Source organism: Arvicanthis niloticus, chromosome 7, assembly GCF_011762505.2.
Source record: "Arvicanthis niloticus isolate mArvNil1 chromosome 7, mArvNil1.pat.X, whole genome shotgun sequence".
Lineage (NCBI taxonomy): Eukaryota > Metazoa > Chordata > Mammalia > Rodentia > Muridae > Arvicanthis > Arvicanthis niloticus.
Genome location: NC_047664.1, coordinates 47,445,595 through 47,463,499, shown reverse-complemented (window position 1 = coordinate 47,463,499; position 17,905 = coordinate 47,445,595). Strand labels below are relative to the sequence as shown.

Here is a 17,905-nt window from a genome sequence, read left to right as displayed (position 1 = left end):
GCTTAATGAGAGTATAGCTTATGGAGGCCTCCAGAACACACTGACATGAATTTTAACAAGAGCAGCAGGCAGTTATTGAGTGTTTAAAATAAGTAATTCCAGTTACTTTTTAAAATATTATTTTATGTGTATGAGTGTTTTGCCTGCAGGTATATGCACCATGTAAATGCTGTGCCCACAGAGGCCAGAAGAGGGCATAGGATTCCCTAAAAGTGGAGTAATATATAATTGTGAGTGGCTATGTGGGTGCCAGGAACTGAAGCTGGGTCTTCTAGAAAAGCAGTCAATACTCTTAGTAGCTGAACCATCTTTCTCCAGCTCTACCTTCTAAAACTATGCACAGTTATATAATCACATCTCAGTAAGCATAACAATATAGTATTTTAAAAGTAAGTGCTAGGCTGGAGAGATGGCTCAGTGGTTAGGAACACCAACTGCTCTTCTAGAGGTCCTGAGTTCAATTCCCAACAACCACATGGTGGTTCATAACCATCTGTAATGGGATCTTCTTCTGGTGTGTCTGTAAGAGAGTAACAGTGTACTCACATAAAATAAATAAATATATCTTTAAAAAAAAGTAAGTGCTTTTGGAAAGATTATTAAGGTATCAAGTACTATGCTCATTGTTCAATGGGCTGATGCAGAGATAGTTTTGTTTAATAATGAGAAATACAAGACCTGTTCATTGTAACAAGTGGAAGTTATTGTTTACTTTGTTCCTGAGTTGGTACCGTCATTCTTTCTCCATCACAAAAGCTGAGTCAATTTAAGAGCTGAACAATCTCTCTTCATCACCATTCCCAGTCTTCATAGCTCTCTCTTCCTCCCTCTCCACAACGGGGCAGTGTTTTAAGTAGAAATCATCTCTCTCTCTCTCTCTCTCTCTCTCTCTCTCTCTCTCTCTCTCTGTCTCTCTCTGTCTCTGTCTCTCTCTCTCTCTGTCTCTCTCTCTCTCTCTCATGCAGCATGGCAACGGGAGTCAGTTATGCATCTATGATTAGATATTTTTAGAAAACAGAAATGTAATTTTAAACACAGTTTCTAACCTGTGGTTTTGACTTGATTTTTCGTACAGAATCACGGAACTTAATTCTTGAGTAACTCTGGGTGTCATCTTCTTGTTGGGTGCCTTGCACCTCTGTACTTGGCTTTGTAAAGGAAAAAGAAAAGCCACATATTAAACCAAAAGAAGTCAAGAAACTGAGAACATTCTAAGTTGAGGGTTAGCCTCTGTGCTGGCTTAACTGTCAACTTGGTAGAACCTACAATCACCTGGAAAGACTCTTGATGTAAAGACTAGATTGACCTCTGGATACCTCTCTCTCTGTCTCTCCGTCTGTCTGTCTGTCTCTCTGTCTCTGTCTCTCTGTGTGTATGTACGTGTGCACATTTTATTATGTAGGAGGAGAAAGCCCATCGTGGGTGGCACCATTCCTTAGGCAGGGGATCTTGAACTATATAAAAGGAAAGTTAGATGGTATAAGCAGCAAGCAAGTAAGGAGTTGTGCATTTATTCTTTGTTTTTCACTATGGACATGATGTTCTAATTTCCACCTTTACTTCTCCACAATGATAGACTGTAACTTGGAATTATAAGTCAAATAAGCCCTTTCTCCCTGAACTTGCTTTTTGTCAGAGATTTTTATCACAGCAACAGGAATGAAACCAGAGCCATCATCTAACAGCTTGTCTTCTGCTCTTTGATCATCTTGTCATTCCATAGGCTGCAGTGTTCACAGACTTCAGATACACTTGAAGATAGAGGGACTGAATGTTTTCTTACTTATCCCTGCTCTGTAGATCCACAAATCATTTTACAGAAGATCATTTCCAGTCTCAAAAGAAAAGCATCCATTATGACCAAGTGAAAGTCCAGCATAGGAGCCAGAGTTCAAGAGCCATCTTTCTCTCAAGCCTCAGGTCTGGATATTTTTTTCAGCTGTGTCTTCTGCCTAAACAGATTGAATGGCCCATAGCACCCTGGAACCAGAGTTGTTTCTGATTTTGGATAGTGTTCAGATTTGGTAATACTCTCATCTCTCTGTCTGCAGCCCATGAAGACAGCTTATATTTAGAGAACACATACGAAGCAGAGCTTTGGGTACAAGGTACCGGTAGAGCACTTGCCTGGCCTGCTCAAGGCCTTGGGTCTAGTTCATGAAGAAAACTAAGAAACTTCCAGTCTGAGAGGACCTACAGTGTGTCTGTTACTGATAGAAACAATGTTAATTCATGTTAACTCAGTCCGTAAACAATATAAAGAATTTGGTTGTAGTTTTGTCTCCGTTCTACAGAAGTGGAAACTAGGATCAGACAGTAGGGGGGCTTCATGTCAAAGTGGAAAGAATCCACTTCTTACCTCTGTACCAAATTCAGTCTCTGTTTCCCTCTCTCGGGGACTGCGCAGGCGCCGGGGCCTAGGGGTAGGGACATCTCGCAACAATGCACTTTCTGCCTTGGACTTAAAAACCAAACAGAAAAGTATTACATATAATGAACTATTAGAGAACCTCAGCTGCCACCTCAATAAAGAAGAATCAGTACAACAGTTACACACTGTCCCTCTGTAGAGCAGAGCAAGGCAAATCGTTTAGAAGACTGACCACCATTTTCAGATGTAATTTTCATCTTTGCCAGTGCTACCCATATTAACATTTTAGGACTTGAAGGACAGCTGGAATGGCTCTCAGTGCCACACAGTTTGGAGCATACAAAGCAAGCAAGATATGCCCTGGCGAACTGCAATCAGTCCTGAAGGGAACATTGCTGTGGTTTGTCTCACCCTTGCAGCCTGAAGCTTCTCCCTCATGCGTTCCCTCATGGAAAATTCCGCAAAGCCAGTTCTGGAAGCCGAAGGGATTGGAGGTAAGCCTTAAAATAAATAAACAAAGGAAAATTAATTTCAAAACATTTATCCCCCTCGGGGTGAATTAAATATAAAAGGAGATGTAATTTTGCTAGTTCAGAGCTGCATGTAAGCAAGCAGGCCACAACGCTGAGGCCTCTTTTGAAGGTAGAAGTACATGCATTGGTGTTTTGGGGACTGGTATGGAGAACTGAGTCCTGCTGGGGACTGTCATTTTGGATTAACTAGACTAGAATGCCTAGAACAGCTCCCAACTGTTCAAGGCACAGAAACACTTGCCAAGCCCATCAGCACTGGACTCCCAACATGTTGCTTCTCGGGTGAATGGGTGGCTGAGGAGTAGAGATTTCAGGGCTAACCCTTACGTCAACTAGAGAGATTTTTGCTGAAGACGTAGCCATAGCCATTGGCTGTGTTACTGGGACAATGTGCATATCATAGTTATCACTGAATGTAGATGGGAACCGCTTGAACAAGGGGACAGCCATCAAGTGTGGGTACAGTTTTCTGTGTGGGATGAATCATCACATGGACCTCTACAGCATCTTCCCTGGGTCGTCACTAGATGATAACTCCAGGCTCAAGTGTTATTGTCACTTGAAGACAGTGAGCTCAAGATGACAGATGATTGGCTTAAGTCACAGCCAAACCTACTGAGTCAGAATATGAGCAAGTCCAAGCAGTGTGGCTGCTTCAGCTACACCCAGGAGGACTTCGGTAGAAGACAAAGAAGGTGAGAGTGGTCAGAGTTGACCAAGGCCATCAAGATTGTGATGCTACTGAGAGAGACAGGCGAGGAGGATGAGAACCAGGCTGGGAGTTCCCAGGGGGAAGCTTGGGATGGGAATGGGCATCAATATCTGAGCCACATATTTAGAGAAAGATAAAGCAAAAATGTCTAGCATCTCATTAAAAGTGTACCAAGAAAGAAGTGGAGTATAGGGAGTTCAGATGGTAGGAAAGTGCAGAGGTCTGGAAGCCATCTGGAAACTGGAGGCTGATGTAGCTAGCCTCAGACTAAGGGGTTTAGTAGGCAACAATGCTTCCCGCCACCCTGGTACCGTGGCAGTGACTATATTTTAATGGGCTAGCCTAGACTTCTCTCATTTGTAAGTTCTTTCATGCTGTTCAATCAATCTTTACTAACTTTATGTGTTATTTTCTTCACGATCACTCTGCGTTTGAGGATGTGGAAATCTTGTTCTTGCCAGTTTTTCTAGCCATTTTCTGAATGTGGATCTTCCTGTACAGATATTCACATCCTCTCTTTAAGTCCATTTTCCTCCCAGGGCAGGACAAACCCAGCCAGTGTGGAACTGCAGAGCTGGTTCAGTAATGGAGACAGCATAGCTAACAACCAGTTAGGGGGGAGTGGCTTAGGAGGGCTTAGTATTTATAGCAGTTTAAAGGAACTGTTTTCCGTACTATTCCACAACAAAGATTAAAGTATCTGTTAGGTCAAAGACAGTGATCTAGCACCATGGCGTTCATTGGGTACCACCATAGCAATGGTCTCACAATATAGCGCACAGAAACAGTCATAGCTACTATCGCTTTGACTCAGATAACACTGACATTTATTTTGCCTGAAGCACCTTTTAAAGTATAATGCCCTGCACATCCATCATCGATGCTGCGTGTATAGTCTCTTGACTGATGGGTTGTTACCAATGGCCAGATGTGAAAGCATCGACCAAGGGCCTTTCCATTATGTTGCTCCTGCTCCGGCAGGAAGATCAGAATTAAGAAATGTTTAAAACCTCTAAGGTTTTTTCCTGGCATAACCTTTATGTGTGTGTGTGTGTGTGTGTGTGTGTGTGTGTGTGTGTGTGTGTGTTTTAGGGCATTGAAATTATGTTGTGTGGTTCTTCTAATTAGCATACTCATCCCCCACGCTCCACCGTAAGCCAGCCTCACTCCTTCAGGCAGCTCTTCAGGCAGGTGTAACATCAGAACGCGTGTTTCCTGTGTTTGTTTCTCTGGCTCTTGGTGACTTTGAAAATATATGTCTAAAATACATCATCTATTTCATTTTCTCAAATTTTACTGAATTCTCTTTTCAACCAGATCTGAGCAACTGGCCCCAAAGTGATACTTTAATCAGAGGAACTAGCAAGAATGACTAGAAAACAAAAAAACAGATGTTAGCGAGAAGTGGCTTCACACTGGATTGTTTCTTGGTTAAGAGATGGTCCAAGGTAGACTCATGAGGGATGCACATGCTTTGAAACTAGATGCTGTTTTGATTTGGAACTGGTGTGCATCCAGTGAAATTCTCTCTTATATGGAATGTCAGGATCATATGTGTCTTAGAAGAGGAAGTTAGAAGCCAGATTTTTACTGCTTAGACCTGGGGGAAGGCCATGCGGTCATAGGTGTAGGCCTCTCAGTCTCTGAATGTTGTGTGACCTTGGCAGCACTGGAAGATCTGTATGAATGCTACAGAGTGACAGAAGGTGACAAGGGGAGGCCCTGTGATGTGAGTGAGCATGGGAAGTCCAGAACTCTTTGAGGTTTGGGAAGTAAAGGGTCAAGGTAAGAATCACACATACTCATCCAGGTGGACAGACAGACATACTCATCCAGGTGGACAGACAGTAGAAGGCTGCGGAGCACAGTCTGCTCAGAGTGGTATTCGAGCACACACACCTAAACCAACAAGGCCTGAACACAGAGCAGACAGGCTAGTTCTAGACACAGTTCACCTAGCATATATTGTGAAGCACATCTGAATTTTAGCCTTGGGTGGGGCAGAATTTGGAGCCAGTCTGTGTCTTCAAGACTGTCTGATGTGGTGTCTGCAGACAGGGGCAGCACAGATTGTGAGTCAACAGCATGATTTCAGACAGGCACAAGACTTGTGGGAGCACAAGGAGGGTCCACTGAGCCCACTGGGCCTAGGGAATGCTTTCCAAAGAAGACGACATATGTATATTGAAATTTGAAAGATGAGTAGTCAAGATCAAACAAATAAAATGTCAACAACAATAACAAAAATCCAATAATCAATGTGTTATTTTGGGAAGTAAGGGGTGGACACTTTATGGAAAGAGGGCAGACATGGCTAGATCTATAATTTCATGAAAATTCTAACTGATTCTAAGCCTGTTTTGGGGAGTTTGCTATAGACTCTGAAGAACTGCTGCTGGGCTTATAGTACTGGAGTGAATTATGAGGTCTAAAGAGCACCCAAGGTTAAGTTTGTGGATCCACAGTGAGACAGCTGGCAGCAAATAGAAATATTGGTCAGCATTTTAGAGCCAGAACCTTCCTCTCATCATTTCTGCTATTAATACCTCCCAGATTTTGTCTCCTAATCTACTAAACAATGCCTGAGAATAGGATTATTTGAGGGAAATTAAATAATATAACACATTAGCATGACCTGCCATATCACTGCCTAGCTCAGAACATGGTCTTACGTTCTTGACACTTTCAGATGTATCTGATTTATCTGTTTCTCAGACAAACCAAAAAGTTCCATAGCTTTCTCAGTATTATTCAGGGATGTAAAATTTCATGTTATTGCTGGGAAGCACACAAAATTGGAGGTTTCACCTGAGAACTGTGGGGTAAATAGTGTTTGTTACATATTTATGATAAATAGCATCGCCATTGATTTATGGAACATTTAACTCAAGTCAACAAGCCTTTCCCATGGGCTCAGACTATGAACATAGAACTTCTCCATAACACGTAAAAGCGGGACAGGAAGAAGCATGCAAAGAAGGCTCAACATATGGAAAGCAACTGATAACACACGTCAGAGTAAGGACCAAAACCATTCCATCATCCCAAAAGACACAGAAAGGGTAACTGACAACATTTAATACTTCTTCAGGATAAAAACGTTCATAACATAGAAAGAGAAGGAACTACCTCTAAAGAGAATATAAATCCTCACAACGGATGCCATATTCAGATCTTGAAAGTTCTTTTCTTCCTCTAAGATCAGGAACAAAGAAAGGTAACAACTTTTGCTCTTTCCATTCAATGGAGTATTGAGACTCTTACCCAGAGCAACAAGGTGAGAAAAAATAAATTTTAAAAAAAATCACTCAGATTGGGAAGTTAAAAGCCAGATTATCTCTATTTACTGATTATGTGATTTGGTATAATAAAATTCTATTGATTCCACAAAAGACTTGTTAGAGCAACACATGAATTCAGCAGTTTTGTGATACAAAACCAATGCACAAAAATCAGTTGCATTTGTGTATACCAAATATAAACTGTTCAAAATGAAATTAAGAAAACAATACTACTTAGAATAACATCAGAAACTAAGTAATACAGTAGGAGGAAGCCAATGAAGGAAGTGAAGGACACTTACACCCAAAACTAAAATTCAGCTAAAAAGGATTAAAGATGAGAAAAATAATGAAAGAATTGTGTTTGTAACTTAAAGACTCAGTGTTGTTAAAATGTCGACACTACCCAAACAATCTATAGATTTACCATAATTCTTGTGAAAGCACAATAATTTGTGTTTTTGCAGAAATAGAAATGTCTACTCTGGAGTGCTTAAGGTTCCTTGAAGAGCCTTCAATAGCCAAAGCAGTTTTGAAAGTAAACAAGGCCTCGAACTCACTAATTCCAAAACTCATTCCAAAGTTCAAGTCATCAAAGCTGCATGGTAGCAGCATAAAGACAGCAATGCAACCCAATGAGACAGAATGGAGAAGCCAGAAATAAATCTCTGACTATATAGTAAGATGATCCTCAACAGATGTGCCAGGACCAATCAACAGGAAAGCATCTCTAGGCAACAAATGAAGTTGGAAAGAGACATGTCCAGAGACAAAACAATGATATTGGGAGCTGGTGAGATAGCTCAGCAAGAAAGGCTCTTGCCGCCATGCCTGACAGACAACCCTGGGAATTCTATCCCTGGGACCTACATATGGAAGGAGAGAACTGACACACACAAGTTGTTCTGGAACCTTCATATGTGCACCATGACACAATATGCCCCACAACAATGTAAATGATTAAATTAATTAATAAAAGATGAAATTGGTTCCTTACCCAATAAACAAAAAAGAACTCAACATGGATAAGGAAAAAGCTTTCTGACATTGAATTGGGCCATGACCTTTTGGATAATGACGCCGAACATACAAGTGTCAACGACAAAACAATTAGTGGAGCTCCATCAGACTTTAGAAACTTCTGTGCACTGAAGGATGGCACAATCTGCAGAGCAAACAGTGCACGTGAGGAAGCCCTGCCCTAGCAGAGCAGTCTGCTCCCAGCAGCTCACAGGCATATGCCCGTGAGGTGTATATGGAAAGAAACCAGCTAAGGAGACAGGATGGTGGGGAGAAAGGACTGCTCTCTATGGAGAGGTGAGGAAACCTTCTCCAGACCTGCCCTCTCTCTCTCCCACCACTACATCCATAGGCCATGTCCACCTGAGGACCCAAGGAACTTCTTGTATTCTGCATCTTTATTCTTGATCACCTCACACATGTCCTTCCTGCTGCCCTGTTCCTTCGAAGATGGCAGCCTCACTTGCCCAGTTGCTAGTTCAAAGCCATGGAGCCACCCACAACTCTACGCCATCTGATAATAAGGAAGTCTCCGTGCCACATTCAGTGAGCAAAACATGCTTCTGAATTTTAAGCCATGCAATCTATGCTATTTAGTTAGGGCAGACCAAGCTGATAAAGGCAAAGAAAAAGGAACCGCTCTGTGGGACCAATCTGGGTCTGTTTTTCTGGGATTCTTAGCAGCTCTAATTGCATGACTCAGTTGACAGAGCCACACTTCCCTTAGGGTTGAACTTAGGTCAGAGGCTTCCAAAGGCATTGAACGGCTAACAGTTACTCTACTCCCCAGCTCTGCCACAGTACAGGAGTGTAACTGGGAGAATGCAGCACACATTTCCTTGGTCTACAGTGGGCTCACAATGAATGATGTTCATAGAGCAAATGCTGTAAAGTCCAAGGACAGACCAAGACTCTTCGAAGCAAGGATCCTTCTGTGTATGTACTTATGTCCCTGCACATCTGTGTGCCCGAGTGCAGGTCTGAGTTTGTCTCCATGAGCCCATTATAAACCACAGGTGTTTGTCCTCTCCTCCTACCTTGTTTGAAACTGGGTCTCTTGGTTGTGTGCCTGTGTGTGTGCCAGGCTAGCTGGTGAGTAAGCATTGAAGGATTCTCCTTTCTCCACCTCCCATAGGAAGTGTTGACAGGGGTATTGGGGTTCTAGATTTGTGCTACCACGTATGGCTTTTACACAGGTTCTGGGGATTTGAACTTGAGTTTTCACACTTGCAAGGCCAAGCGCTTTTCCCACTGAGCCACTTCCCCCAGTCCCAAAGCTTTCTAGAAGTGGAAGGTTTGTGCGCAGGGGATGAGTGTCAGTATTGTAAAGGGTGAGTAGCATCACCTCTGTTCTTCAGTCTGATTCCTGTTCTGCTTCACTGACTCTCACGTCCTCTTTATGCCATTTATGAATTCTGACATATCTGATTATCCATACCATTTCTACTAGCCACCTTTCCCAGTTATAGAGAAGTCCCCAGACTCTATGTCTTGTCTTCTAGTCTGATGTTATCCTAAAAATTATACCACAGCTTTGTGGCAAAGTAGGTGCAGCCCCCTCAAAGGGTTTCCAAAACTCAACCTCTGAGAGTTACTATATTCTCTTTTGCTTTGTCCTATCCAGGCAGCCTTGCCCCTTGTCATACATAAAAACAATACCCCCAATCAAGTGCTCACTGCTGAGCTTGTAATTGGCAGTTAATAACTACCAGCTAAATGAACCAAGATACTCACTTCGGGGGCCTCGCCGGGCTGTCAAGCTCAGGAGGTTAGTTTCAGGCTCTTCCTCCACCATTTCCGGCTGCCCACCATCTTGGAATTTGTCTGACACCATTTCCTCAGGGGGAGTAGCAGGTGGCTGTGAATAGATCAGAGGTTTCTGAGATGTCTGGAGTTTAGCTGGCTCAGTTTCTCTCAAGATTTGGTGGGTCACCTTAGAAGGGATGGGCCCTAGTACAATCCATGTTATAGACTGTGTTTTTTTGCTCAGATCACAGGGGTCAGCCTGAGTTGCTACTAGGGGGCTTCCCACCATAGTGTTGAGGCATCCCAAAATAAATATGATAATTTTCACATTTCCTAGGGAAAAAATCTTAAAGCTATGCACGAAATCACAGGAGAACACTTCATCTCCAGCTCCAAATAGACAGGAAAAGACTGTTCAAGTTTCACTGGCTACTCTGGGTTGATTCTGTTTCCACACTGGGTGCACCTGAGGATAGCCTATGGTATCTTCATCAAAGTCTGGAGGAAGCAGGGCTGGTATGGATGTTTGTATGGCCAGGCAGAATAAAGCTCTCAGCCAACTCAGCTTGGCTGTGAACTCTGGACAAGCCTGTAACTACTTACTCTGTGAAAGCATTGTTATGAACGGGAACTGTAGCTCTGTCTTTTCTCTGTGAGCTCATTGTTATGCCTGAAGAATCGCAGCATTGAGATTTAGATAGAAATAGATGACTCTAAATGACGTGGGCATCTGAATAAAACCCTGGTGGGCATCAAGGCTTTAGAGCAGGCTAACTGTATAGGAGGATGCCGGTTTCTGAAACTCAGCCACTTAGTTATTACATCTCCCTCCCCCTCGTGGCTTTCTGCTACTTGGTCCTAGATGCCAGGCAGCTTTATCATTGGTCGCTCTCTGTTCACGCTGTGATTCTAAAGCACTTTTTAATCTGACATCTCAGGGTCCCTGCAGAGCAACAAACAGGCTAAACTGGTAGGAATGGGTAAAAACTTCAGGCACAATGTGAATGTGAGTGTCCCTGGTCTCCTGGAGTGTCCAGAGAGTGGCCCCATAGCGCTGCTGCAGCTCCCCTCAGCCCCCAGCACAGTCCCCCAAATGGCTGCATTCAGCCTGCAGAAAAGGTAGAAGGCTCTCTCTTCTCCTCTTCCCCTGGGAAGCGGGAAGTGTGCACAGTTCCCAGGAGCTGGAAGAGTGGTTAGTCCCCTTCTTTTCCAGTCCCCCCCTCCACCTCCCAGGTCTACTCTCCCTCAGCCGCCAGTCTCGTCATGTGACTGCTAACTCAAAATGGCGCTTTCTTTCCCTCCCTCCAAGGCTGGCTTAATGATTACTCCTGGCAAGTCCATAACAGCCCCCTTTTTGCCTTTCTTCTCCAGGAGAGCAGCCCCTTATTAAGGGAACTGAGTTACCTTACAGAGATGTTCCAGCGAGGAACTCCTGCAGAGAGGTGGGGGAGCAGGGGCTGCAGGCTGGGGAGACAGGAGTTAATCTCTGGCTGAGACTAACAGAATTTGGAATTTGGGATAGGAGAAAGAGGGAGTCTCTTAAGATTTGTAATCCTGCACTGCCATCTACCGCCCACTCTAGTCTATGGCCATCAGTGGCAACACTGGAATCAGCTGCTTTTTTTTTTCCTAGATTCTGAAGACACAGAATAACATCTATACAGAAAAGGAAAGAAAGGAAGGAAGAAATAAAGAAAAGAAGGAAGGAAGAAAAGAAAGAAAGAAAGAAAGAAAGAAAGAAAGAAAGAAAGAAAGAAAGAGAGAGAGAGGAGAAAGAGGAAGAGAGAGAGAGAGAGAGAGAGAGAGAGAGAGAGAGAGAGAGAGAGAAAGGAAGGAAGAAAGAAAGTCTTAATACTGGCCATAGCTTTATTCAGAATACCATTTTTCTACAAGCCCCACAACCAGCATCTCACACATTAGACCATCCACTTACATCCCTGCCTCACATCTTCCAGAAGGAAGCCAAGAGTTGGTACTCTTAAGAGGGTTGTTTTCTTGGGGAGTGTGTATTCTAGTTAACTTTCTATTTCTGCGACCAAAAGCAACTTGAGGAGAAAAAGGGCTCATTTCATCTTACACATCCAGGTAAAAGATCATCATGGAGGGAAGTCAGGGTGGGAATTTAATCCAGGAACTCGGTGGCGGGAACTAAAGCAGAGATTGTGGAGGGGAGTGACACTGCTTGCTGTATTGCTGCCAGGCTCATGACCACCAACCTTTATTATACAGACACTGCCCACAGTGGACCAGACCCTTCCACATCAATTACTAAGCAAGCAATGCTCCACAGATGCCTCACAGGGCAATTCACTTCCTCATTGTGAAGTGTGATTCAAGTTCCCTCTTCCCACGACAGTGAGGCTGACAGCAAAGATTAGCCATCACAGGTGTATCCCTGTGTGGCTCTCCAGAGGTGCGGGCAGGCTTGTTATCCATCAGTGATGTGTATCGGTAATATTCTGCCCAGACAGACACAGGTTCTCATCCCTTCTCACCCTTTTCCTTCTCTGTTGTCTTCGGACCTTTGAATTCTTCTTCTGCCTTCCTGCCTCTGTGTCTACACCATCTCCAGTGAAGTCCTTTGTCAAAAAGTAAAGAGAAGAAGAGACTCTTACAGTATTGAATTCCTCTTTGGCAACAGTTCCCACCACTGTCCACTACCATGGTGTTGAGCAAAGGGACAGTAAACAAAATCTAAGACCACCTACCAGCCGCTCTTCTCAGAATCGGCATGCTCTAGACAACTCCTGCTCTGACTGAAGTGTTGTAAGTGGGATGGTATTAAAGCTCCCATGTTTACTGTTACAAGTGCTCATTCATGCTTTGAACATTTATTGAGCACCTACTGTGTACCAGGTCCTGGTGTTATAGTGCAATAGATTGTGGTCCCTACTCTCATTCTGAGAGAGTTGAGTATTAAGTACAGCTCCCAGGACAGATGGAGAGGCAGGGACAGGCAGTGGATTCATGTTTGAGATTTCATTTACTGCTTTCCGGGCTAAGTAGCAGGTAAAGAAAAAAAGGGAAAGAATACTATGAGTTGAACTGGCAGGAAACGTTCAGCTCATAGGGAATTTTGGCAGATCTCTTTGGGCAAAGAAAAGGCCAGCGAAGGTCACGTTCTTTTTTCACATTATGCATTAAACATTTGATACCCGAGAGGTTAGAGTTCAAAATCTCTGAACTGCTCAAACTTCGACATTTTCGAGTTATGAAATTTTATAAAAGGGGGGCAATGGCACTTCTGAGTGAACAAGAAACTTCAAAATTGCTGGCTATGTACTAAACACCTGCAATCCCTGCATCCAGGGGCTGAGGCAGCAATCTTGGGCTACCCAGAAAGTTCAAGGCCAGCCTGAGTTCCAAAGTGAGACAATCTCAACAGCAAATCCATCGGTTCTCTTACTGCCTCCCCAAGTCCACTGAACTTGGACGTTAGTGTAGGAACCTTGTGTTGGTGGCTAATCCATGCTCTCCTACCTCCTGATTCCTCTTCCTTCTTGCCTGCTGGGACCAGGACATGGAGGGCACTTTCAGAGGAGAGAACTGAGATCCCAGACAAAGAATGGGTGTGGCTTGGGCCTTTCGTTTTGTGATGAGCTCTCTCTACCTAGAGTACTGAGTAGAGGCCCCATCCTAGCTCCTTTCCCCAGACTTGCCAGCAAAGGACAGTTTGTAGGTTAGAGATTCCCGAGACGAGGAGGATGCTGGAGTGGGCAAAGTCTACTTGTTAGTTTCTTGGGCTTTGAACAAACCATTGAGACATCTAGGTCCTCCTTAGTTTTTGAGTAGTGTCCCAATGCTCAGTCCATGGGGAGGGAGGTGTCCAGTAGTAGTTATGAGAGTATGGAATGCAAGCTCAGAGCCACAGATCACCAGAGACTGATTGTTAAATGAATGAACAGCAGATAGAGGTGTGTGTGTGTGTGGACAATGACCTGACAACTTGCTTAAAGTGAACCTATGTGATTTTATAAAGGGTACCACTAGGGTTTAAAGAGATAGTCCAGTGGTTAAGAGCACTAGCTAGTGTTCCAGAGACCCTGCTTCAATCCCCAGCATCCACCTGTCTGGGACAGACAGAGATCCAGGGGACTGGACATCCTCATATAGTCAATCATACATGCAGGTAAAACAGCAAAGCACATGAGACAAAAAATAAACTTAAAAAAAAAAGAGTGCCCCAGGCTTTGTTTCCTGTGGTCTCAATCTCATGAGTCTTAATCCAAGTGGCAGTAAGGGTTTGGAGGGACACTTTGGCCTCTGCTGAGTAAACACATTCTCCATTGTAGGTGGCTTCCCTTATCTGGTCAGAAATGGCAAGACTGCAGGGACAGGATTTCCTTCACAACTTCCAACTGTCAGAAATGGTTAGATTTATTAGCATTGGTGTTCTCAGAGCTGTGCCCAGTAGCATACACCATGAGCTTCTGTGTGCTGGATTCATGAAATGGTGACAAAAGTTCCAGAATATTCAGGTAGACATTAGACCTCAGGGTGCCTGCAGGGTTGCATAACCCTCATTATCTGCCTCCTTCCCCACCAAAGGCAGATAAAGAACACATGGAGTGTGTGTTCTGATAGATGTTAAATTCAACTAAGCTTGGCCTAAGGGTGCCTCTGTACTTGTCACATGTAACAAATGATAATTTAGTATGCAAATGAACTGAAATCTACATGGGTGTGGATTTTTCTAACAAGTACTTTTCTGTCTTAGAGAATCCTGTCGGCTGTTCATCAGTCCACCACAGGCCAGCAAATGATCAAACATATTCAAATCAAACAGCCCCAGTGAACTGTTGTCCTTTACACGAGTTGCCTTGGTCATAGTGTCTGTTCACAGCAGTAAGACCTTAATTAAGACACAAGGCAACACTGAGCTGCAGTCAGGCAAGCTTTTCTAGGCCCTTTTTTCCTACCCTTAGTGTACCTGCCACGGTGCAGAGCACAGCTCCCCACAGCTCTTCCGGTTCTCAGAGTTGTCTGATTGTGCTGAAGTCAAGTTGCCTGAAGCACTGCATTCAACGCATGCAATGAATGCCTGTTGCTCGGCTGGCTCACTGACAGAGAATCCCAAGGGGAAGCCAAGCTGTGACTTACCTCTGAAATTATTTTCACTTTTTCTTCCTTGGGATTCATCTTGTCCGTGATGTCCTGACTGAGAAAGAGGTGAGGCATAGTGAAATGAATTTGATGGATAGAGACTGGGAAGCTTATGCACATGTTTGTTGAGCTGTTTGCCACAAGTATTGCAGACTCCAGGGGTGGGGGAAGAGAAGAAGGAGGCACTCTAGTGAGCAGAGAGGTGAGACCAGAGAGGGTGCCAAATCCCCTCACCTCCTGCCACCCACACTGGGTCCCAGCACTTCCCTCCACTGCTTCCCATTGGTATAGGAACAATGCACAGTGGTCTCTCTGGTCTCTTCTCTGCTTTCACCCATCCAAGCTCCAAGGCTGTCAATGGGTCCCATCACTGCCCTCTCCAGATCTTGATCTTGTAAACTCCTGCCCCCCAGGCTGGTGCCTAGACAGTCATTTCTTCCTGCTCTACAGACTCATTCTTATCAGTTAAAAGTAGCTCGTCTTTTTCTTACACACACACAAAAAATGCCTTCTGTCCACTTCACTTCTCTTTGTCGCTCTTGGTCTATGTTTCAGCCTTTCTAAGAATGTTCTGAAAGACTTTCACTCCTTTGCCCAATCTTTAGTATTATGGGTATGCTTGGGGTGTCTAATCCTCTCTGTGCCTGTTCACGTTGGGGCCTATTAATGCCCTCGGCATTGCTGTGTGTGATGTTCAGTTGTCGTGCTCATGTACTGAACCTCATCAGACATGTCATGAAAACACCTTCTTCACTTACCTTCTGGAACAGGTTCCCTCCTGGTGTTCTTGCCACTCGTGGACCACCCCTTCTCAGCACCTCATCTCCTCAGCACCAAACACTGGAGTGCTCCAAGGCTCTGCTCTGCCTGTTCTAACTCTCCTGGCTATTTAATCCCAACTCTTGGCCTGATGTACTGTATGTACACAGATCTGTCTCACATTAACACCCACGTTTGGACACTTCTTCAGAATCCAGTACGCGACTGTGTCATGGATACTTTCCCTTGGCCCTATGTGAAGCTCTTGGCCTTTGCCTATTAACCTGTGCTGCAGACTTCCTGTTATAGGAAACAAATCCCTTTACCCAGGACAGAACCTTTCCAACTCTCCTTAAGTGTTATCATTCTCCTATGATATAGCATACCTGAAAAAATTTTATATGTCAACTTGACTAGATCAAGGAATACTTAAAAATGTGAGAAATTACTATTCTCTATATCTGGGAGCATATTTCCACAGTTCCATTGATGTTTGAGTCTGACTGGACCGAGTGGAGAAGAGCCACTTCCAAAATGAAGGGCACCATCTAATTATCCAAGACCCAGAGAAAACAAATACAAAAGGAAAATTAGCCTACCCCTCAACCTCTAAGAGCCAGGATGTTTTCATCTTCTGAAGCCCAGGCCCTCTGGCCTTAGGACACCAGGCCTCATACCAACCACCAGTACCACAGCCTCATCTCAGGCTTTTGGGCTAAACCTAGAGTGATAGTCACTTCCCTGGACCAGAGGCCTTTAGACTTGGACTGCTGCCCTACACTACCAACATGCAAGGCTCCTGGACTATAGACTGCTCACAGTGGGGCTTCACAGACTCCAGAGTCAGGGGAGACAATACCCAAGAAGATCTCTACTCTGGGATAGCGTATTCATTCAATTTTCCTGAGAAACTCTGGCTAATTTAGCATCTCATCCCCCAGAAATCCTGCCAGTTTCCCAGTTGTACCCAGGACTGGGTTTGAAGACCTCTGCTACTAGTACTGTGGTCACGTCAAGCTCCACCATTGCTCTTACAGATTGCCCCGAGAATGCCCAGACTCTGTGCTCCCCACATTGCTCACCTACAGTGGTCTCTACATGAAAGCCGGGTTGAATGGTTGGAAATTTAAGTAGGATCATGACATCTCACCACTCACAGTCCTCCAATGACTTTCCTTTGCCTAATGAGTGAAATCCAAAATCCTGCCAAAACCTTACAGTTCCCCTGCATGGTTTTGCGCTTGGACCTTCTGGCCTCAGGGTCCTTGCACTTGTTGTTTCTTCTACCTAGAGCTTTAAAAAAATTTTTTTAGAAGCTAGCTACACTATTAGTCTCTCTCTTCCCCTCTTTATTACACACACACACACACACACACACACACACACACACACACACACACACCCCACAGGTCCTTTAGGTCTCTAGTAACACTTCACCTTCAGAGGAGTCTTCCCTGAGCATCCTTTATACAGTGACTTTTCCACTGCATTATGAATCTTCTAAGGACCTCACGAGTACCTTACAATGACTTCTGTTTCCTATAATACTTACCACCAATCAGCATTCGAAATTATATGTCAGTGCCTGCCCATCACTGTTAGAATAGATTGTCAAGAGAGCAGGGGCAGCACTTGGTGTGTTGTTTATCCCCAGAGCCTTTGCCCAGGCCACTCAGTAGACAGTTCATGGTTGTTTGTCCAATGAGTGATTCAGTTGCTAGTCGGATCCACTTTCATGGGCACATTCTGGAGTCCTTCAAAGCCTGGCTAAGATGCTGTGGAGATTAAATGAGAGAAGATGAGGAGAAATATTAGGCACAGGGCTGACAAATCTTAAGCCTTTCTTAATCTCAGGGGAGCCAAATCTTAGCTGCACTGGGGCCCTTAAGCAGCTAGCCTCAGGTACTGGGGGTTTCCTGACCCTCCCAGGGAGTTAGCATGTGCAAGAAAAACGAATGATCTGCTAGTCAGTTGTCCTCCATCCAGACCCCTCCAAAAACTCAAGCAGGAGAAGGGAGAGGATGACAGCCAACCCAGAGGTAAAGAGCTGTGCATGGCTGTTGGAGGGGGCAGGATACATACAAGGAGATGCCTACAGACATCAGTGGCTCTGACCAACACTTCTGGTCCTTAGAAACTGGAGATCAAATGTCAAGTGTTTTAGTAAGTGGAAAATGGACTCTCTGTAAATTAAAAACAAGTCGTACATGGAAGAAAAAACTCGAAGAGGAAAATGACAGATGTAATGGACTTGTTTCCTCTCTCCTCACTCTTTCCCCATCATTACCTTTCAATGAGTTTTGAGAGAAATCGAATGACACCAAAATTTATCTCTCCTATGAGCACTGCTGGCTCTGAAAAGATGAACAAATACCACCGG

The 17,905-nt window shown here is 44.2% G+C and overlaps 1 protein-coding gene across 5 annotated transcripts in view; it reads right to left on the bottom strand.

Annotated features, from left to right (window-relative positions):
- Window positions 1-17,905, bottom strand: part of Cc2d2a (coiled-coil and C2 domain containing 2A) — a 77,945-nt gene that overhangs the window by 57,084 nt on the left and 2,956 nt on the right. For 4 of the 5 annotated variants that reach the window (XM_034508681.2, XM_034508684.2, XM_034508685.2 and 1 more), the window contains exons 2-8: window positions 17,078-17,300; window positions 14,764-14,821; window positions 12,159-12,242; window positions 9,652-9,775; window positions 2,783-2,871; window positions 2,360-2,461; window positions 1,047-1,148 (exon numbers count right to left, since the gene is read on the bottom strand). In XM_034508681.2, coding sequence (XP_034364572.1) covers window positions 1,047-1,148; window positions 2,360-2,461; window positions 2,783-2,871; window positions 9,652-9,775; window positions 12,159-12,242; window positions 14,764-14,802 — 540 coding nt within the window. In that variant the 5' untranslated portion in view covers window positions 14,803-14,821; window positions 17,078-17,300. Of the gene's footprint in view, window positions 1-1,046; window positions 1,149-2,359; window positions 2,462-2,782; window positions 2,872-9,651; window positions 9,776-11,067; window positions 11,182-12,158; window positions 12,243-14,763; window positions 14,822-17,077; window positions 17,301-17,905 lie in introns of those variants that run through there. The other variant, XM_034508687.2, reaches the window with a different exon arrangement.